A 15,900-nucleotide genomic window follows, 5' to 3' on the forward strand; every position below is an offset into this window, starting at 1 on the left:
TTCGCACTAACATTAAAAGAGTTCAGCTTTCTTAGCAGGTAGATCCTCTGCTGACCTTTTTTAACAATAGACTCTGTATTTAGGTTGAACTTCAGTTTACAATCAAACACAGTTCCCAGGTATTTGTACGATTCAACAGTCTGGACGTCCTCATCGTGAATTACACTAGCTACACTGGCTTGATGATCGGGGTTGTGTCTGAAGTCAATTATCATGTCCTTAGTCTTAGAGACATTGAGGTCCAAGTAATTCTCATCACACCAATTCACAAAGTCGTGAAGTACAGGTCCATGATCAGTTTCGGAGCGCTGCAGTAGGGATACCAGGACAGTGTCATCTGAAAACTTAACCAGATGCCTTTGGTCATGAAGCGATCTGCAGCTGTCCGTGTACATAATAAATAAAAGGGGAGACAAAACGCAACCTTGGGGGGAGCCAGTGTTGGAAATCGACATGTTAGACATCTGCCCATTGACAAAGACCTGCTGGACCCTCTCAGTGAGGAAATTTTAAATCAGCATGAGAAGCTGGTGTGGGAGACTAAAATGAGAGTCAAGCCTCTCAATTAAAATGTGGGGCTGCATTTTATTAAAAGCAGAGGAGAAATCTGCAAATAAAAGTCTAGCATGAGCTCCAGGTGTTTCCAGGTGTTTATACACAATGTCCAAGATGAAGAGCATAGCATCCTCCACCCCTTTACCTGGCTGATATGCGAATTGAAGGGGATCTAATTTACCCTCAATAAAAGACATAGTTGTCATTCAGGCCTACAGATCAATGAGAAATTGCATGTGGCACAAAACATAACACACAATGTACAATTACATAAAGCAGAAGAGTTCTGCAATAGAAGTGGAACAGAAAGCATTTTCCTATCCATGCAAATAGCCAACATTTAAAGTAGAAGAGAGAAGTGCAACAAAATAGATCTAGTGCCATATAAAACATGTTTCTTATTCATACATATAACAATAACTAGGCTACATAGTGTATTTGAATATCTGTTTTATTGATTCATTATATATTTTAAAGATAGCAAGTTATAGATATAAAACGCCAAATGTCTGTCCCATTGTACCAATCAATGGGATATATTGCATGTTGGCTATAACCTGCATTCTTTCAAATGTATAATTAATCAATAAAACTGATATTTAACAAATAAGAAATACAAATGTTACAGAAGGCATTTCATAATTATTATTTTCAGTCATTCAATCATTTCACAATAATTGCATATTGTGTTTGAATATCTGAGTAATTAAGTAATTATACATTTGTCCAAAATAGCTGGTTCAGATATGGTTAATCCAGCTGCCCTGTGATCAGATGAATCCAGTGCGCTGTAGTAGGCCTAGAAAAGGGAACAAAATAAGACAGAGAGGGGGTGGGAGGGAGTGAGTGGGTCATTCTACCAATGGACTTAGTGGTCTGCAATATACGTGCAATTGAGTGTGGAAAAGGAAGAGGCTACTTGTGTTCTGTAATGTCCACTGAAAAGGCAAGATCCCTAAGCCAGTCTGGATCATCCAACTCGGTCATTGGCTTTCCTTTCTGCTCCATGAATTGAGCAATCTCTGTGCGTAATTTGAAGAAGTGAACTGCTCCTCAGCTCAACCAACGGACCTCGGTGTGGTAGGGCAGGCCGTGACTAATATTGTGTTCTGATAAAAGTACGCGAAATTGCCGATGGTTAAGTCCTTTGGCTCTAATAAAATGAACAGTTTGGATAACCACATGCATTACATTGTCCATGTTCAGGCTCTTTCTGCATAACTCTAACCGGGCCTAAACTTTAATTAATTTGATCTCAGTCCGAGAGACATCACCTTCTCAATCTAGCACCAATTCCTCCTCACGCACTGAGAGAGAGAGAGAGTGTGGGGGGGTTATGTTGATCTTAAGGTAATTTTAATTTTATTTTGTTGTTTTTTTTCTTTAGAAGGATTAGCCTAGTGGAATGTCATTTTAGGCCAATTTTACAGCCCTATTGCCCCGGAGAGTTTACAAGAAACGCAATGGAGGCACAAACCAAACCATACCAGACCATGCTAGATCATGGCTATCCCCAGCCAGGCTGATCATAGCTAATGGAGACACAAACCAAACCATACCATACCATGCTAGACCATGGCTAGCCCCAGCCAGGCTGATCATAGCTAATGTTTCATTATTCAGATGTCTCAAACACACTTCCAGATATCATACATATAATTATCTTACTGCAGTAGCAATCTTGTTAGTTTCAATTAAGTTTTCATATAGCTATGAACCAAGTGAAATACTTAAAGTACCTCAAAATAAACTCGATAAGACTGAAGATGAGATGAGATGACATCACATTAAGTCAAACTTTTGCACTGGCATTTAAGTTTGACTGCCTTATACTAACCACACCCCTCTCTCTGTCTGTCTCTCTCTCTCTTTATATCTCTCTCTCTCTCTGTCAGACATGCCCCATTGAAGTGAGTTCTTCACCAGAACTGCGACCAGCTCCACTCCCCTCCTCCCCTCTCCCTCTCCTCCCTGTGCTCCTCTCTCTCTCTCCACTATGCTCCCCTCTTCTCCGGTCCTCTTCCTCCTCCTCTCCCTCCACCCCCCTTTTCTCCTCTCTGCTCCCACCTCCTCCTCCCCACCCGTCACTCCCTCGTCGTTGGCCGGTAAGTCTGTGTACGAGGTGCTGGACACCAGCCTGACCCACCTGACGGTGCACCGGCGCACGGGCGAGGTGTTTGTGGGCGCGATCAACCGGGTCCTGAAGCTGTCGGCCAATCTAACGGAGCTCAGGAGTCACATGACTGGACCGGTCGAGGACAACGCTAAGTGCTACCCACCACCTAGCGTACGGGTCTGCGCTCACAGGTAGGAACACAGGCTACACACAGCCTACAATACATTAGGAGGGGACTTAAAGTACATTAGGAGGGGATATACAGTGTATAAGGAGAGGACTTAAAGTACATTAGGAGGGGATATACAGTGTATAAGGAGAGGACTTAAAGTACATTAGGAGGGGATATACAGTGTATAAGGAGAGGACTTAAAGTACATTAGGAGGGGACATACAGTGTATAAGGAGAGGACTTAAAGTACATTAGGAGGGGACATACAGTGTATAAGGCGAGGACATACAGTGCATTGGGAGAGGACTTAAAGTACATTAGGAGGGGACATACAGTGTATAAGGCGAGGACATACAGTGCATTAGGAGGGGACATACAGTGTATAAGGCGAGGACATACAGTGCATTAGGAGGGGACATACAGTATATTATAAGGAGAGGACATACAGTATATTATAAGGAGAGGACATACAGTATATTAGGAGATGGCATACAGTACATTAGGAAGGGACATACAGTACATTAGGAGGGGCATACAGTTTATTATGAGATGGCATACAGTACATTAGGAAGGGACATACAGTATATTATGAGATGGCATACAGTGCATTAGGAAGGGACATACAGTATATTATAAGGGGACATGCAGTATATTAGGAAGGGACATACAGTATATTATAAGGGGACATACAGTGCATTAGGAGGGGACATACAGTGCATTAGGAGGGGACATACAGTGCATTAGGAGGGACATACAGTATATTATAAGGGGACATACAGTGCATTAGGAGGGGACATACAGTATATTGGGAGGAAACATACAGTACATACAGAAGGGACATACAGTGCATTAGGAGGGACATACAGTGCATTAGGAGGGAACATCATACAGTGCATTAGGAGGGGACATACAGTGCATTAGGAGGGGACATACAGTATATTAGGAGGAAACATACAGTACATACAGAAGGGACATACAGTATATTAGGAGGGAACACACAGTGCATTAGGAGGAGACATACAGATCGTGCCAGCAGCACACGTCTAACTGTCTGTCCTCGTCTCCAGACTGGAGTCTTCAGACAACGTGAACAAGCTGTTGCTGGTGGACTACGCTGGGGACAGACTGGTGGCCTGCGGCTCCATATGGCAGGGAGTGTGTCAGTTCCTACGACTGGAAGACCTGTTTAAACTGGGAGAACCACACCACCGCAAAGAGCACTACCTGTCAGGAGCCAAGGAGGCCGACGGCATGGCAGGTATGGAGGGAGGTGGAGATGGATGGATGGAGATAGAGAGGGATGGAGGGAGGTAGAGAGGGATGGAGGGAGGTAGAGAGGGATGGATGGAGATAGAGAGGGATGGAGGGAGGTATGAAGGGAGGGAGGTAGAGAGGGATGGATGGAGATAGAGAGGGATGGAGGGAGGTATGAAGGGAGGGAGGTAGAGATGGATGGATGGAGATAGAGAGGGATGGAGGGAGGTATGAAGGGAGGGAGGTAGAGATGGATGGATGGAGATAGAGAGGGATGTAGGGAGGTATGACAGGAATGGGGTAGAGGTATAGGGGGGGAGGTATGAAGGGAGGGAGGTAGAGAGGGATGGAGGGAGGTATGATGGCAAGGGGGTAGAGATAGAGGGAGGGAGGTATGAAGGGAGGGGGGTAGAGAGGGATGGGTGGAGGGGGGGTAGAGGGATGGAGGGAGGTATGAAGGGAGGGGGTAGAGAGAGAGGGAGGGAGGTAGAGAGGGATGGGTGGAGGGGGGTAGAGGGATGGAGGGAGGTATGAAGGGAGGGGGTAGAGAGAGAGGGAGGGAGGTATGAAGGGAGGGAGGTAGAGAGGGATGGGTGGAGGGGGGGTAGAGGGATGGAGGGAGGTATGAAGGGAGGGGGTAGAGAGAGAGGGAGGGAGGTATGAAGGGAGAGAGGTAGAGATAGAGGGAGGGGGGTAGAGGGGGATGGAGGGAGGGAGGTAGAGAGAGAGGGAGGTAGGGGGGTAGGGGAGGTATGGAGGGGGGTAGAGGGGGATGGAGGGAGGTATGAAGGGAGGGAGGTAGAGAGAGAGGGAGGTAGGGGGTAGAGGAGGTATGGAGGGGGGTAGACAGGGATGGAGGGATGGATGGATAGATAGAAGGATGTATGGAGGGTGAAAGGGATGGAGGAATATTTGGTATGACCAATATGTATAATAATGTGTAGGCCTGCCACGATAACACATTTTGCTGGGCGATTAATTGCCCCCGAAAATATCGCGATAAGCGATATTATTGCGACCGGTTAGAGAATTTTTTTTGAGAAATTTATTTCCCAAAACTTTTATTTTGAAGCCCACCGCTCCGTCTTTTCCGGTTTTAGACTTTTATTTTGAAGCCCACCGACCGGACCGGAAGTATTGTTGCGATTATCCTAAGCAGAACATATGAGCCGACAACATGTCTCGTCCGGTTGTTTTTGAGCTAATAACAAATGTTGAGATTGTTGGTGAACAACTAACTTTAGGTTAGTTTTAACGTTAGCTACTAACGTTAGATGCAGCTACTACAGGCAATCAACGATGAGGAGGAAGCGTCAAAGCAGTATATAATAGAATAGCTGTGGTGCGTAGGCACTGCAGCACGACTCGAAAATACCGGAGTGTTATAATAAATTAATTCATGTTTAACTTGTCCCCGTGTCCAGTCCTTTGACCAGCCCCACCCGTTCATTGTAAACAATGATGCATGTAATTGTATTAACGTTATTCTGTGTTGTACTTGTAGCTATGCTATACGTTGTATTTCGTTTGTTAGCTAATGTTGTTAGCATGGAATGAGAATCAAAGCTCTATCTTTCATCTTTATTTAGCAGTCCAGTTTCTCCGGGCAGTAGCGAGTAACTACTTGGGTCTAAAAATAGCTAACGTTACACTACAAATAATGCTACTTGGTTAAAAGGAGCCACACTATTGAGAAATGTAGTTAAGCTGTGGCGTTGCCCCACGGGGCTCCCGTGCTGTACTCTAGTAACGTCAGCGACCCGCCTCCCAACACGGACAGTGACTGACAAGCGGCACTGGTTCCGCCTCATTAAAACAAACGCGCAAATAGCAATTAATCGCGCCCATCAAAATCATTGCATTCATTTTAATTATCGCAGCAATTAATCGATTTATTGCTTATCGCGGCAGGCCTAATAATGTGTAATACATATTTCTGTATGTCTGATTTGTAATTTTGCTTGTATGTACAGTATATTGTTACTATAGATACATTCTACATTACATTTACATTTTGTCATTTAGCTGACCCTTTTTTTCCAAAGCAGCAGGAAGGGCAATCAGCTGAGTAACAATGTTCATCAAAGTGTTCAAACTTGAGTGCTACAGTGTCAAGTCAAGTGTATGTTAGTATATTAGGAAGAATACATGACAGTAAGAAGGGTAGTATTTATTATTATGATTTTTTTTAATATTGATTGAAGAAGTGTGTCTTTAGTCGACGGCGAAAGATTGGTCGGGTTCCGGCTGTCCTAACTGTGGTGGGAAGTTCGATCCACCATTGTGGAGCAAGGACCGAGAATAGGCGGTTTCTCTTTGATGACCCTCCCGGAGCTCGGACATGAGTGGGTCTGAGGCGGCCAGAAGACATAGAGCGGAGGGGTCTTGAGGGTGTGTAGTTAGAGACCATTGGCCGGAGGTAGACGGGAGCCGTTCCCTTCGCCAGTGGGAAGATGGCAGTGATCGGTAGACCAGCAAGCAGTGCATTGCAGTAGTTGAGGCGAGAGATGACTGTTGATTGGATGAGGAGTTGGGTGGCTTTTTTTGTCAGGAAGGGGCGGATCTTTCTGACGTTGCTCAGGAGGAATCTGCAGGTTCTGGTTGTTGCAGCGATGTGAGCAGAGAAGTTCAGCTGATCATCGACGACAACGCCAAGGTTCTTTCTCCACTGTGATGGAAAGGTCGGTCAGGGGGGAGGATTTGGCCGGCAGGTGAAGCAATTCTGTTTAGCTTAGGTTCAGTTTGAGGTGGTTGGTCATCATCCAGGCAGAGATGTCGGACAGACAGGCAAAGATACGCTCAGAGACGTGGATATCTGAGGGAGGAAAGTAGAGGAAGAGTTGAGTATCATCGGCATAGCAATGATACGTGAAGTCATGAGACGTGATAATGTTACCCAGAGATTTGGTGTAGAGGGAGAAGAGGAGGGGTCCAAGGGCCGAGCCCTGGGGGACACTCGTCTGAAGGGGGTGGGGGGCCATCAGGGTCCCTCTCCATGATACTCGGTAGGAGCGGTCGTCGAGGTAGGATGTCAGCCATGCCAGTACAGAGCCAGCAACTCCCATTCCTGTGAGGGATGCAAGGAGGATCTGATGGTCGAAGGCTGCAGACAGGTCCAGGAGAATCAGGACAGAGGAGAGGCCTTTCGCTTTTGCTAAGTGAAGAGCCTCTGTGACCGCTATGAGGGCCGTATCTGTGGAGTGACCAGTCCTGAAGCCTGACTGATTAGGGTCTAGGAGGTCCTTCTGTAAGATATTATATATCTTATATAAAATACATTATTTTGAGATAATCAGTAAACTGGTTGGATTTAGCCGAAACCTGTCCAATCTTTCGCCGTCGACTAAAGACGCACTTCTTCAACCATTATCTGAGAGAAAAAAAATTAAAAATAAAATCTAACCCTAACTAACCTTATTGTCATGCACATGTCCCAATATACTAACCTACACTGTAGCACCCAACACTTTGATGAACATTGTTACTCAGCTGATAGATTTGTGCCGTTCCCGATGACTTGTCGTACAGAACTTGTAAGTCGCTTTGGATAAAAGCGTCAGCTAAATGACTAAATGTAAATGTAAATGTAAATTTAGAGATTTAGAGAGGAAGGAGAGACAGGACAATAGTTGTCTATGACGGTGGGGTTCATGGTTGTTTTTTGTTATGAGTGGTGTGACTCTGGCTTGTTTAAGGGAAGCAGGGACCACCCCAGAGTTGAGGGAGGAGTTGATGGTTGCCGTTAGGAATGGGAGGATATCTGGTGCTATGGTCTGGAGGAGTGGGACGGTTCGACGTTACCAGTGTCAAGGCCTCACCTTCTGAAATGGGAGAGAAACATGACAGAGTGAAGTATGAGGTTCTTGATTCAGGATTTGGAATGGGTGGGGGTTGGGAAAAGGAGCTGCGGATGTTTTTGACTTTTCTCAAAGAAAAGCGCAAAGTCTTCGGCAGAGAGAGAAGCGGGTGGAGTGCAGCATGGTGGTGTGCAGTTTTCGAAGGTTCTTGGCCGAGGCCTCGATCCTATGGTGAAATAAAGATACTGCATGGTATTCAAGAGAGGAGGGTGACAGCGCTGGGAGTGATAATATATTTGTAGACCATGAGCGAGAGGTCAAGAGACCAGTGCCTTCACCATGCATGTCTGGAAAGTTGTGGTGTGTGAGTGAAGTTATAGTTTGTAGATAAGGCTGCAGGTGTTGTTGAGTTATCCGGCGGTACCCAGGTCTCAGTGAGAGCCAGAAGCTGGAGGTTTTGACTATGGGCGTAGGCAGTAATGAAGTCTGCTTTCCTGGTGGCTGATTGACAATTCCATAAGGCTCCACGTACAGTGACAGGTATATTTGTGGCTGTGGGGGGGGGGGGGGGGCGGTAGGAGAGATTAGCAGGATTGCTACTAGGGATGCTCGATATTGGCTTTTTTACCGATACCTATATACCGATATTGTCCAACTCTTAATTTCCGATACCGATATCAACCGATATCACATTGTAATGCCGATATCGGCCGATAATATCGGACATAATTTCTATAGAAATGTAAAAAAAAAAAAAAAAAATTGAAAACCGATACCGATATTTTCCGATATCACATTTTAATGCCGATATCGGCCGATAATATCGGTAGGCCGATAATATCGGACATTGTGGTGTCAGAGTAGCAGGAGGAAAGGTGAAGTTGGGAGGTAAGAAAGGCAGGGAGATTGCAGAGAGGGGGGGAATGGAAAACAATTTCAGAGTAGAGTAATAGATAGGATGATGGTCTACTTAGCACTCTGATGGGTGGGTCGGTTCCCTCCTTGGAAAACTCATGTTGGAAAACTCCTCTTTCTCCCTCTTTGTTTGCGACGCTTCGTTAACGCTTATCCAGCATGCATTTAAATCGCTATCACTAATTACTGATGTCATACACCTGTGGGTTACGTGACACCTGGCTCTAGTGGGTTAATGGAAAGGGCAGTTTTAAACACACCTGAATGTCAGCTGACCTGAAACCAGACTGAGTTCAGGTTTGAGATTAAATAAGAGATTTAAACAGGATTACCCTCTGATTCAGTTTAACAGCAACGTTCTTTCCAGTAGGCTGGTCCTATCCTTCCAGCCTGTTTGTCTCCTATCCTTCCAGCCTGTTTGTCAATACAGAATTTCAGATCCTTCTGTTAAAACAAAATGTATTCTGAAAGCTTGCTTGTCCTTCTCACCTCTCTTCTCCTCTCCACTCCTCTCCTCTCCTCTCCCCTTCTATCCTCCCCTCTCCTCTCCTCATCTCTCTTCTCATCTCTTCTCCTCCTCCCCTCTCCTCCTCCTCCCCTCTCCTCCTCTCCTCTCTCCCTCAGGTGTGGTTATCGGGGACGATGATGGAACTGATCCTAAACAGAAGAGAGGGATGAAAGGTGGGTTGGGAAGCCGTCTGTTCATCGGTGCCGCCATCGACGGCAAGTCGGAGTACTTCCCCACTCTCTCCAGCCGCAAGCTGGTGGAGGACGAGGAGAGCGTCAACATGTTCTCGCTGGTCTACCAGGACGAGTTCGTCTCTTCTCAGATCAAGATCCCCTCCGACACGCTGTCCCTGCACCCGGCCTTCGACATCTACTACGTGTACGGCTTCTCCAGCCGCACCTACATCTACTTCCTGACGCTGCAGCTGGACACGCAGCTCACACAGATGGACACCACGGGCGAGAAGTTCTTCACCTCCAAGATCGTGCGGATGTGTTCCAACGACACAGAGTTCTACTCTTACGTGGAGTTCCCCCTGGGCTGCACCAAGGACGGGGTGGAGTACCGTCTGGTCCAGGCGGCGTACAAGCAGAAGCCGGGCAGGAGGCTCGCTCAGGCTCTGGGGCTGTCGGAGGACGAGGACGTGCTGTTTGTCGTCTTTTCACAGGTTAGTGGAATGTTCTGTCAGTTTTTACTTTCTTTCAATGTTTTGGTTGCTGGGGCCAAATAATCTAACTATTAAGGAAGAAATCTCTGTCTGCATGCGTGTGTGTGTGTCTGTGTGTTTCTGTTTGTTTGTCCTCCGCATATCATTCCTCCAATCGGGTTCATGCTCGTCAGCTGAAGTCCATGGGGGGGGGGGGGTCCAGTGTTGAATTTGGTGCCATTTGGCCAGATGATGGCGCTATAGTGTCTGATAGATAGATAGATAGATAGATAGATAGATAGATAGATAGATAGATAGATAGATAGATAGATAGATAGATAGATAGATAGATAGATAGATAGATAGATAGATAGATAGATAGATAGATAGATAGATAGATAGATAGATAGATAGATAGATAGATAGATAGATAGATAGATAGATAGATAGATAGATAGATAGATAGATAGATAGATAGATAGATAGATAGATAGATAGATAGATAGATAGATAGATAGATAGATAGATAGATAGATAGATAGATAGATAGATAGATAGATAGATAGATAGATAGATAGATAGATAGATAGATAGATAGATAGATAGATAGATAGATAGATAGATAGGTTCTAGGTTCTGTGTCTGACGCGGTCCTATGTGTTCTAGGTTCTGTGTCTGACGTGGTCCTATGTGTTCTAGGTTCTGTGTCTGACGTGGTTCTATGTGTTCTAGGGTCAGAAGAACCGGTCCAACCCACCCAGAGAAACGGTTCTGTGTCTCTTCACCCTCCATCACATCAACCTGGCCATGAGAGAGAGAATCAAGTCCTGTTACAAAGGAGAGGGACGTCTGTCTCTCCCCTGGCTGCTCAACAAGGAGCTGTTCTGCATCAACACAGTGAGTTCTGTTCTGTGAGTGTGTGTGTGTGTATGTATGTGTGTGTGTGTGTATGTGTATGTGTATGTGTGTGTGTGTGCGGTTGTTTTATGTCTTTTCTTTTGGGGGCTAATTTCACAGTCTAATGTGAGCAGGTATGCTGTGTATGTATAAATGTGTGTGTGTATAGTCAAGTCAAGTCAAGAGTTTTTATTTGTCACGGCATACAAGCATGTACAGTGAAATGCGGGGGGTCATGCCCGCAGCGATCATGTGCAACACAAGTAATAAGACAGGAATGAGAATAGGACATTTGTGCAATAATACAATGTGCAATAATACAATGCAATAATACAAGTAATAATAATAACAACAGGTATATGTACATAAAGTTTACAAGAGCATGGTAGGACATGCTAAGGTCCTACACAGTTAGCTACGGATGAGGCACTGGGTCTTATGTACACTACTATACAATGCTATACAATCTACAGTTATACTATGTGTCCTTATGCTAGCTTGCTATATCCTTCTGTTTACTATACAAGAACCACTCCCGTTCTTATTTTTTAAAGTGACCTTTTCACTGTGTAAGGTGACCGTTGAGTGTGGGCGTGTGCAGCATGTGTGTGTGTGTGTGTTCATGCTAAAGTGACTGCTTAGTGTGTGAGCGTATACAGTGTGTGTGTTGTGTGTGTGCTCATGTGTGCTTGTGTGTGGAGAGTTCAGTGTTCAAGACTCTGATGGCCTGGGGGAAGAAGCTGAGCCGAAGTCTCTCTGTCCTAGTTGCTGGTGTTCGCAGGCGTTTGCCTGACCGCAGCAGCTTGACCAGGCTGTTGTTGGGGTGATGAGGGTCTTTCATTATTCTGCAGGCTCTGGATTTGCACCTCTTGTTATATAAGGCCTGCAGGGGTGGTAGTGCAATACCCGTGGTACACTCGGCTGAGCGCACCACTCTCTGTAGGGCCTTCTTGTCCTGTGCCGTGCTGTTTCCATACCAGGCAGTGATGTTTCCAGTCAAGATGCTCTCTACAGCTCCGGAGTAGAAGGACCGGAGTATCTTTCCCGATACTCTGAACTTCCTTAACTGTCTCAAGTGGTAGAGGCGCTGCTTCGCCTTCTTTACGACTGAGTCTATGTGTGTTGTCTATGTCAGGTCCTCTGAGATGTGGACCCCCAGGTACTTGAAGCTGCTCACCCTGTCCACGATAGCCCTGTTTATCCTCAGTGGTGTGTGTGTCCCCTGCTGTGTTCTCTTAAAATCCACGATCAGCTCCTTGGTTTTACCAATGTTCAGGAGCAGGCTGTTGTCCTGGCACCAGCATTCCAGTACCTCAACCTCCTCCCGGTAGGCCTTCTCGTCGTTGTCAGAGATCATCCCCACCACCACTGTGTCGTCCGCAAACTTTACTATGGAGTTGGAGCTGAACTTGGCCATACAATCATGTGTGTATAGTGAATACAGCAGGGGGCTCAGAACACAGCCCTGGGGGGACCCGATACTCAGGGTGATGGTGTTGGAGGTCTGACCCCCCACCCTGACCGCCTGGGGTCTTTCGCTCAGAAAGTCCAGTACCCAGGCGCTCAGGGCGGAGCTCAGACCTAGCTCGATCAGCTTGTCCACCAGTCTGGTGGGGACTATGGTGTTGAACACTGAGCTATAGTCAATGAACAACAGTCTCACATAGCCCCCCTTCTGGCAGTCTAGGTGAGAGAGGGTGCTGTGCAGTACTTGGGAGACCGCATCGTCAGTGGACCTGTTTGGCCTGTATGCAAATTGCATAGGGTCCATATCACTGGGGAGGGAGGCACAAATGTAATCCTTAACCAGCCTCTCAAAACACTTCATGACCACAGAGGTGAGTGCCACCGGTCTGTAGTCATTAAGACCTGTTGGGGAGGATTCTTTGGTACCGGTATTATAGTAGACACCTTGAAACAGGCAGGGACCACGGACTCAGCCAGGGATAGATTAAATATGGTGGTGAACACAGGGGCTAGCTGGTTAGCACAGGACTTAAGTATACATCCTGTTATCCCATCTGGGCCAGCTGCCTTTCTGGTGTTCACCCGCATAAATAAATGCTCTTCTCACACTGTGTTCCGTCAATGAGAGAGTGCCCCCGCCCCCCCGCGGATGCCCCCCCCCCCCCTCCACGACAGCCGGCGCGTCAGTGACGTCGTTAGCCGGTGAGCTAGCGTCGCCACTGTCTGCACCAAACCGTGCGTAAAAGTGTGTATGTAGTGTGTGTCTGTGTGTGTCTTATTAGTTAGTGAGGCAGTTTTGCAACTTGTTCATTTTCATTAAGTATTACCAGCAGGCTGCCTGTCTCCATCTGGTGTGCGCGTGTGTCTGTGTGTGTGAAGATTTCCCTGTGTTTATTACAACCTTCTGTGTGTGTGTGTGTGTGTGTGTGTGTGTGTGTGTGTGTGTGTGTGTGTGTGTGTGTGTGCACTGAGAGAGAGAGAGAGAGAGAGAGAGAGAGAGAGAGAGAGAGAGAGAGAGAGAGAGAGAGAGAGAGAGAGAGAGAGAGAGAGAGAGATTCTGTGTGCAATTTCCACCCTTTTTGTGTGTGAGAGTGGGTTTGTGTGTGTTAGTATATATGTGTGTGCAGCATGTGTGATGTATGTGCATAATTGCAATGCTGTTATTGGTTTGCTGTGATGCATGTCCAAGGCACTAGCCCACTAATGATAGGGTGTATTTGTGCATGTGTGTATGTATTTTTACGTATGTTTGTGTGACTGTGTTTGTGTTACTGCATTAATTCATAAATGTATATTAATTCATTCATTCAATCTTTATTTAATCTGGAAGGATTTACAATGATGTTGAGAAATACAGAACATAATAAATACAAAAAAAGAAAACTATAGAAAAAGAAAGTCAATCAATGAAACATTTAAAGTAATTAAATACAACTGCAGACTGTGGTGAAGTGCTTTGCTATTAACGATTCAAACTGATCAATAGATACTAATGAATTGAGTTTTAAAGTGCATTGCAAAACATTCCATGTTTCTGGGGCACAGAAGCTAAAAGCAGATTTTCCTAATTCAGTGCAAACTCTAGGAACCTTAAGTGTAAGCCAATCACCAGAGTGCGTATGATAAGGTCCAGAGTTCCAATCCAGCAATGAGGTGATGTAGGATGGGAGATCACCAATAATGGCCTTATACATAAACAGATGCCAATGCAAGTCACGTCTCTCTGCCAGAGGACCACCCAACCTTAGCATATATGATACAAAGATGGGTACCATAACTGTCACCAGTGATAAATCTAAGAACAGAATGATGTGGTGGGGTGGTCTAAACTGTCCAATATAGACCTGGCCTCGTGGAGAACCTGCTGGTCAAAGATAGCTGAGGCCAGGGGAGTCTGTGGGACCGATCACCTTACCAGCCAGGTTTATATCTCTGATGTTCAGGTTACTGAACCAAGCAATCATAGAAAAAGTAAGAACAGATTCAGTAAATTACTTGTAAAACAGTGACATAATTCCCTTGTCTACAGTAAACACATTTAACTTCCTACAGAAGTACAAACTAATCAAATCAAATGTATTTGCATAGCCCAAGATCACATACAATAAGCGAATAGCAAAGGGCCCAGGACAGAGCCTTGTGGGACACCGCATTGCACTGTGAAGGTCTCAGATGTTAGGGATGGGAATCCGTTGGGAGCCGGGTCCTAATTGTCAGATTCCTGGAATCGCATGCCTCCGTGACTATCGATTCCTCTTATCGCTGCCAGGTTTTTCCGACAATTCAAAACAATAACGTTAGCGCCAGCATGCAGCCATAGAGCAGACTATTTGATTCCTTAAGGGCTCGAAATTGCCTGTTTTTTGGTCATATGCTCCCGAAATGCTCCCGCTATTTGACTGTTTCTATATGTGCAGTGAAAACTAACCCAATGCTTTAGAACCTAGTCATTAATTGAATTCGGTGTAACCTAAAGTTAGCCACGGAGCTAACGCTAGCTAACACACAGAGACAGAGAGAGCTCAGGTAGAAAAAGGGTAGAAAGAGGGTGGGGGCGAACGGGGACCGGGAAGGGGAGCCGTCTGTCTGTGTGTGTGTGTGTGTGTGTGTGTGTGTGTGTGTGCCGCGCGCGCTGGTCTTCTGAAAGACCAGAGACAGAGAAGTCAGAGGAATAACGACCTGTTGAATGCAACTACGGTTCAATAGATTAAATTAGTTTAAGATATTGAACTGTAGTTGCATTCAACAGGTCGTTATTCAATAGATTAAATTAGTTTAAGAATAAATAAATAAATAAAATCTAAAAATAAATAAATAAGATTAGATTAAATTAGAATCTCAAATACATTATTTTATTTAAGTGTATAGTTAATATTTTCTTTTTACAGTTTTTGTATTTTTCTGACATGGGGGCTCAACAATAAATGACAATCAGAAATGTCAAGTTGCATGTTGTTATTCTAACCAGCTTAGTTCTGTTGCATTTCCAATTTATTTATTCAAATTATAGATTTATCCGGGATCGATAAGGGAATCGATAAAGAATCGGATCGATAAGCAGAATCGATAATGGAATCGGATCGATAAAATCTTATCAATTCCCATCCCTACTCAGATTAAATCATTATAGACCATGCAGTGTGTTCTATCGGTTAACCTGTTAAGCTGTAGGGTCCCCTGTTCTCATCATAAATTGATCAATACAGACCGTATTAATTAATGTTGTATTTCTTTTTCAAATGTAGCCAAGAGTAAAGACCCTAACCCTATCAAAACAGCAGTCAACGTGTATATTTTCAGCACTATGTTTGTTTACCAATGATGTAAATGTTTTCTAGAATAAGAGTTTCTCTGAATAATGTGAATTATCTGTGTATTGCATCGGAAAAAGGTGAGTAGTAAATCCACATTTAACACTGCCATTGGAAAGAGGAGATTTGGCCCTATCCATAAATGTATGACGTGGCCATAATAAGGTAATTTATAGGCCTAATATTCTATATTATATATTCAAATGCATTATAATTCAAATTGCATGTGTCCGGATGGCAAAATTCAGTACTGTATCTACAA

General features: G+C 45.0%; 1 protein-coding gene across 1 annotated transcript in view; it reads left to right on the forward strand.

The window, feature by feature from the left end:
* Nucleotides 1-2,549: 2,549 nt before the first annotated feature.
* LOC311248816 (plexin A3-like) overlaps nt 2,550-15,900 on the forward strand; it is a gene marked incomplete at its 3' end in the record, with an annotated part of 97,358 nt that continues 84,007 nt past the window's right edge. Inside the window, exons 1-4 of the mRNA XM_084339641.1 lie at nt 2,550-2,862; nt 3,911-4,101; nt 9,434-9,984; nt 10,696-10,860. Of these exons, the coding sequence (XP_084195767.1) occupies nt 2,552-2,862; nt 3,911-4,101; nt 9,434-9,984; nt 10,696-10,860 (1,218 nt within the window). The 5' untranslated portion in view covers nt 2,550-2,551. The remainder of the gene's footprint in view (nt 2,863-3,910; nt 4,102-9,433; nt 9,985-10,695; nt 10,861-15,900) is intronic.

The sequence above is a fragment of the Notolepis coatsorum genome, assembly GCF_963971535.1.
Source record: "Notolepis coatsorum genome assembly, contig: SCAFFOLD_470, whole genome shotgun sequence".
NCBI lineage: Eukaryota > Metazoa > Chordata > Actinopteri > Aulopiformes > Paralepididae > Notolepis > Notolepis coatsorum.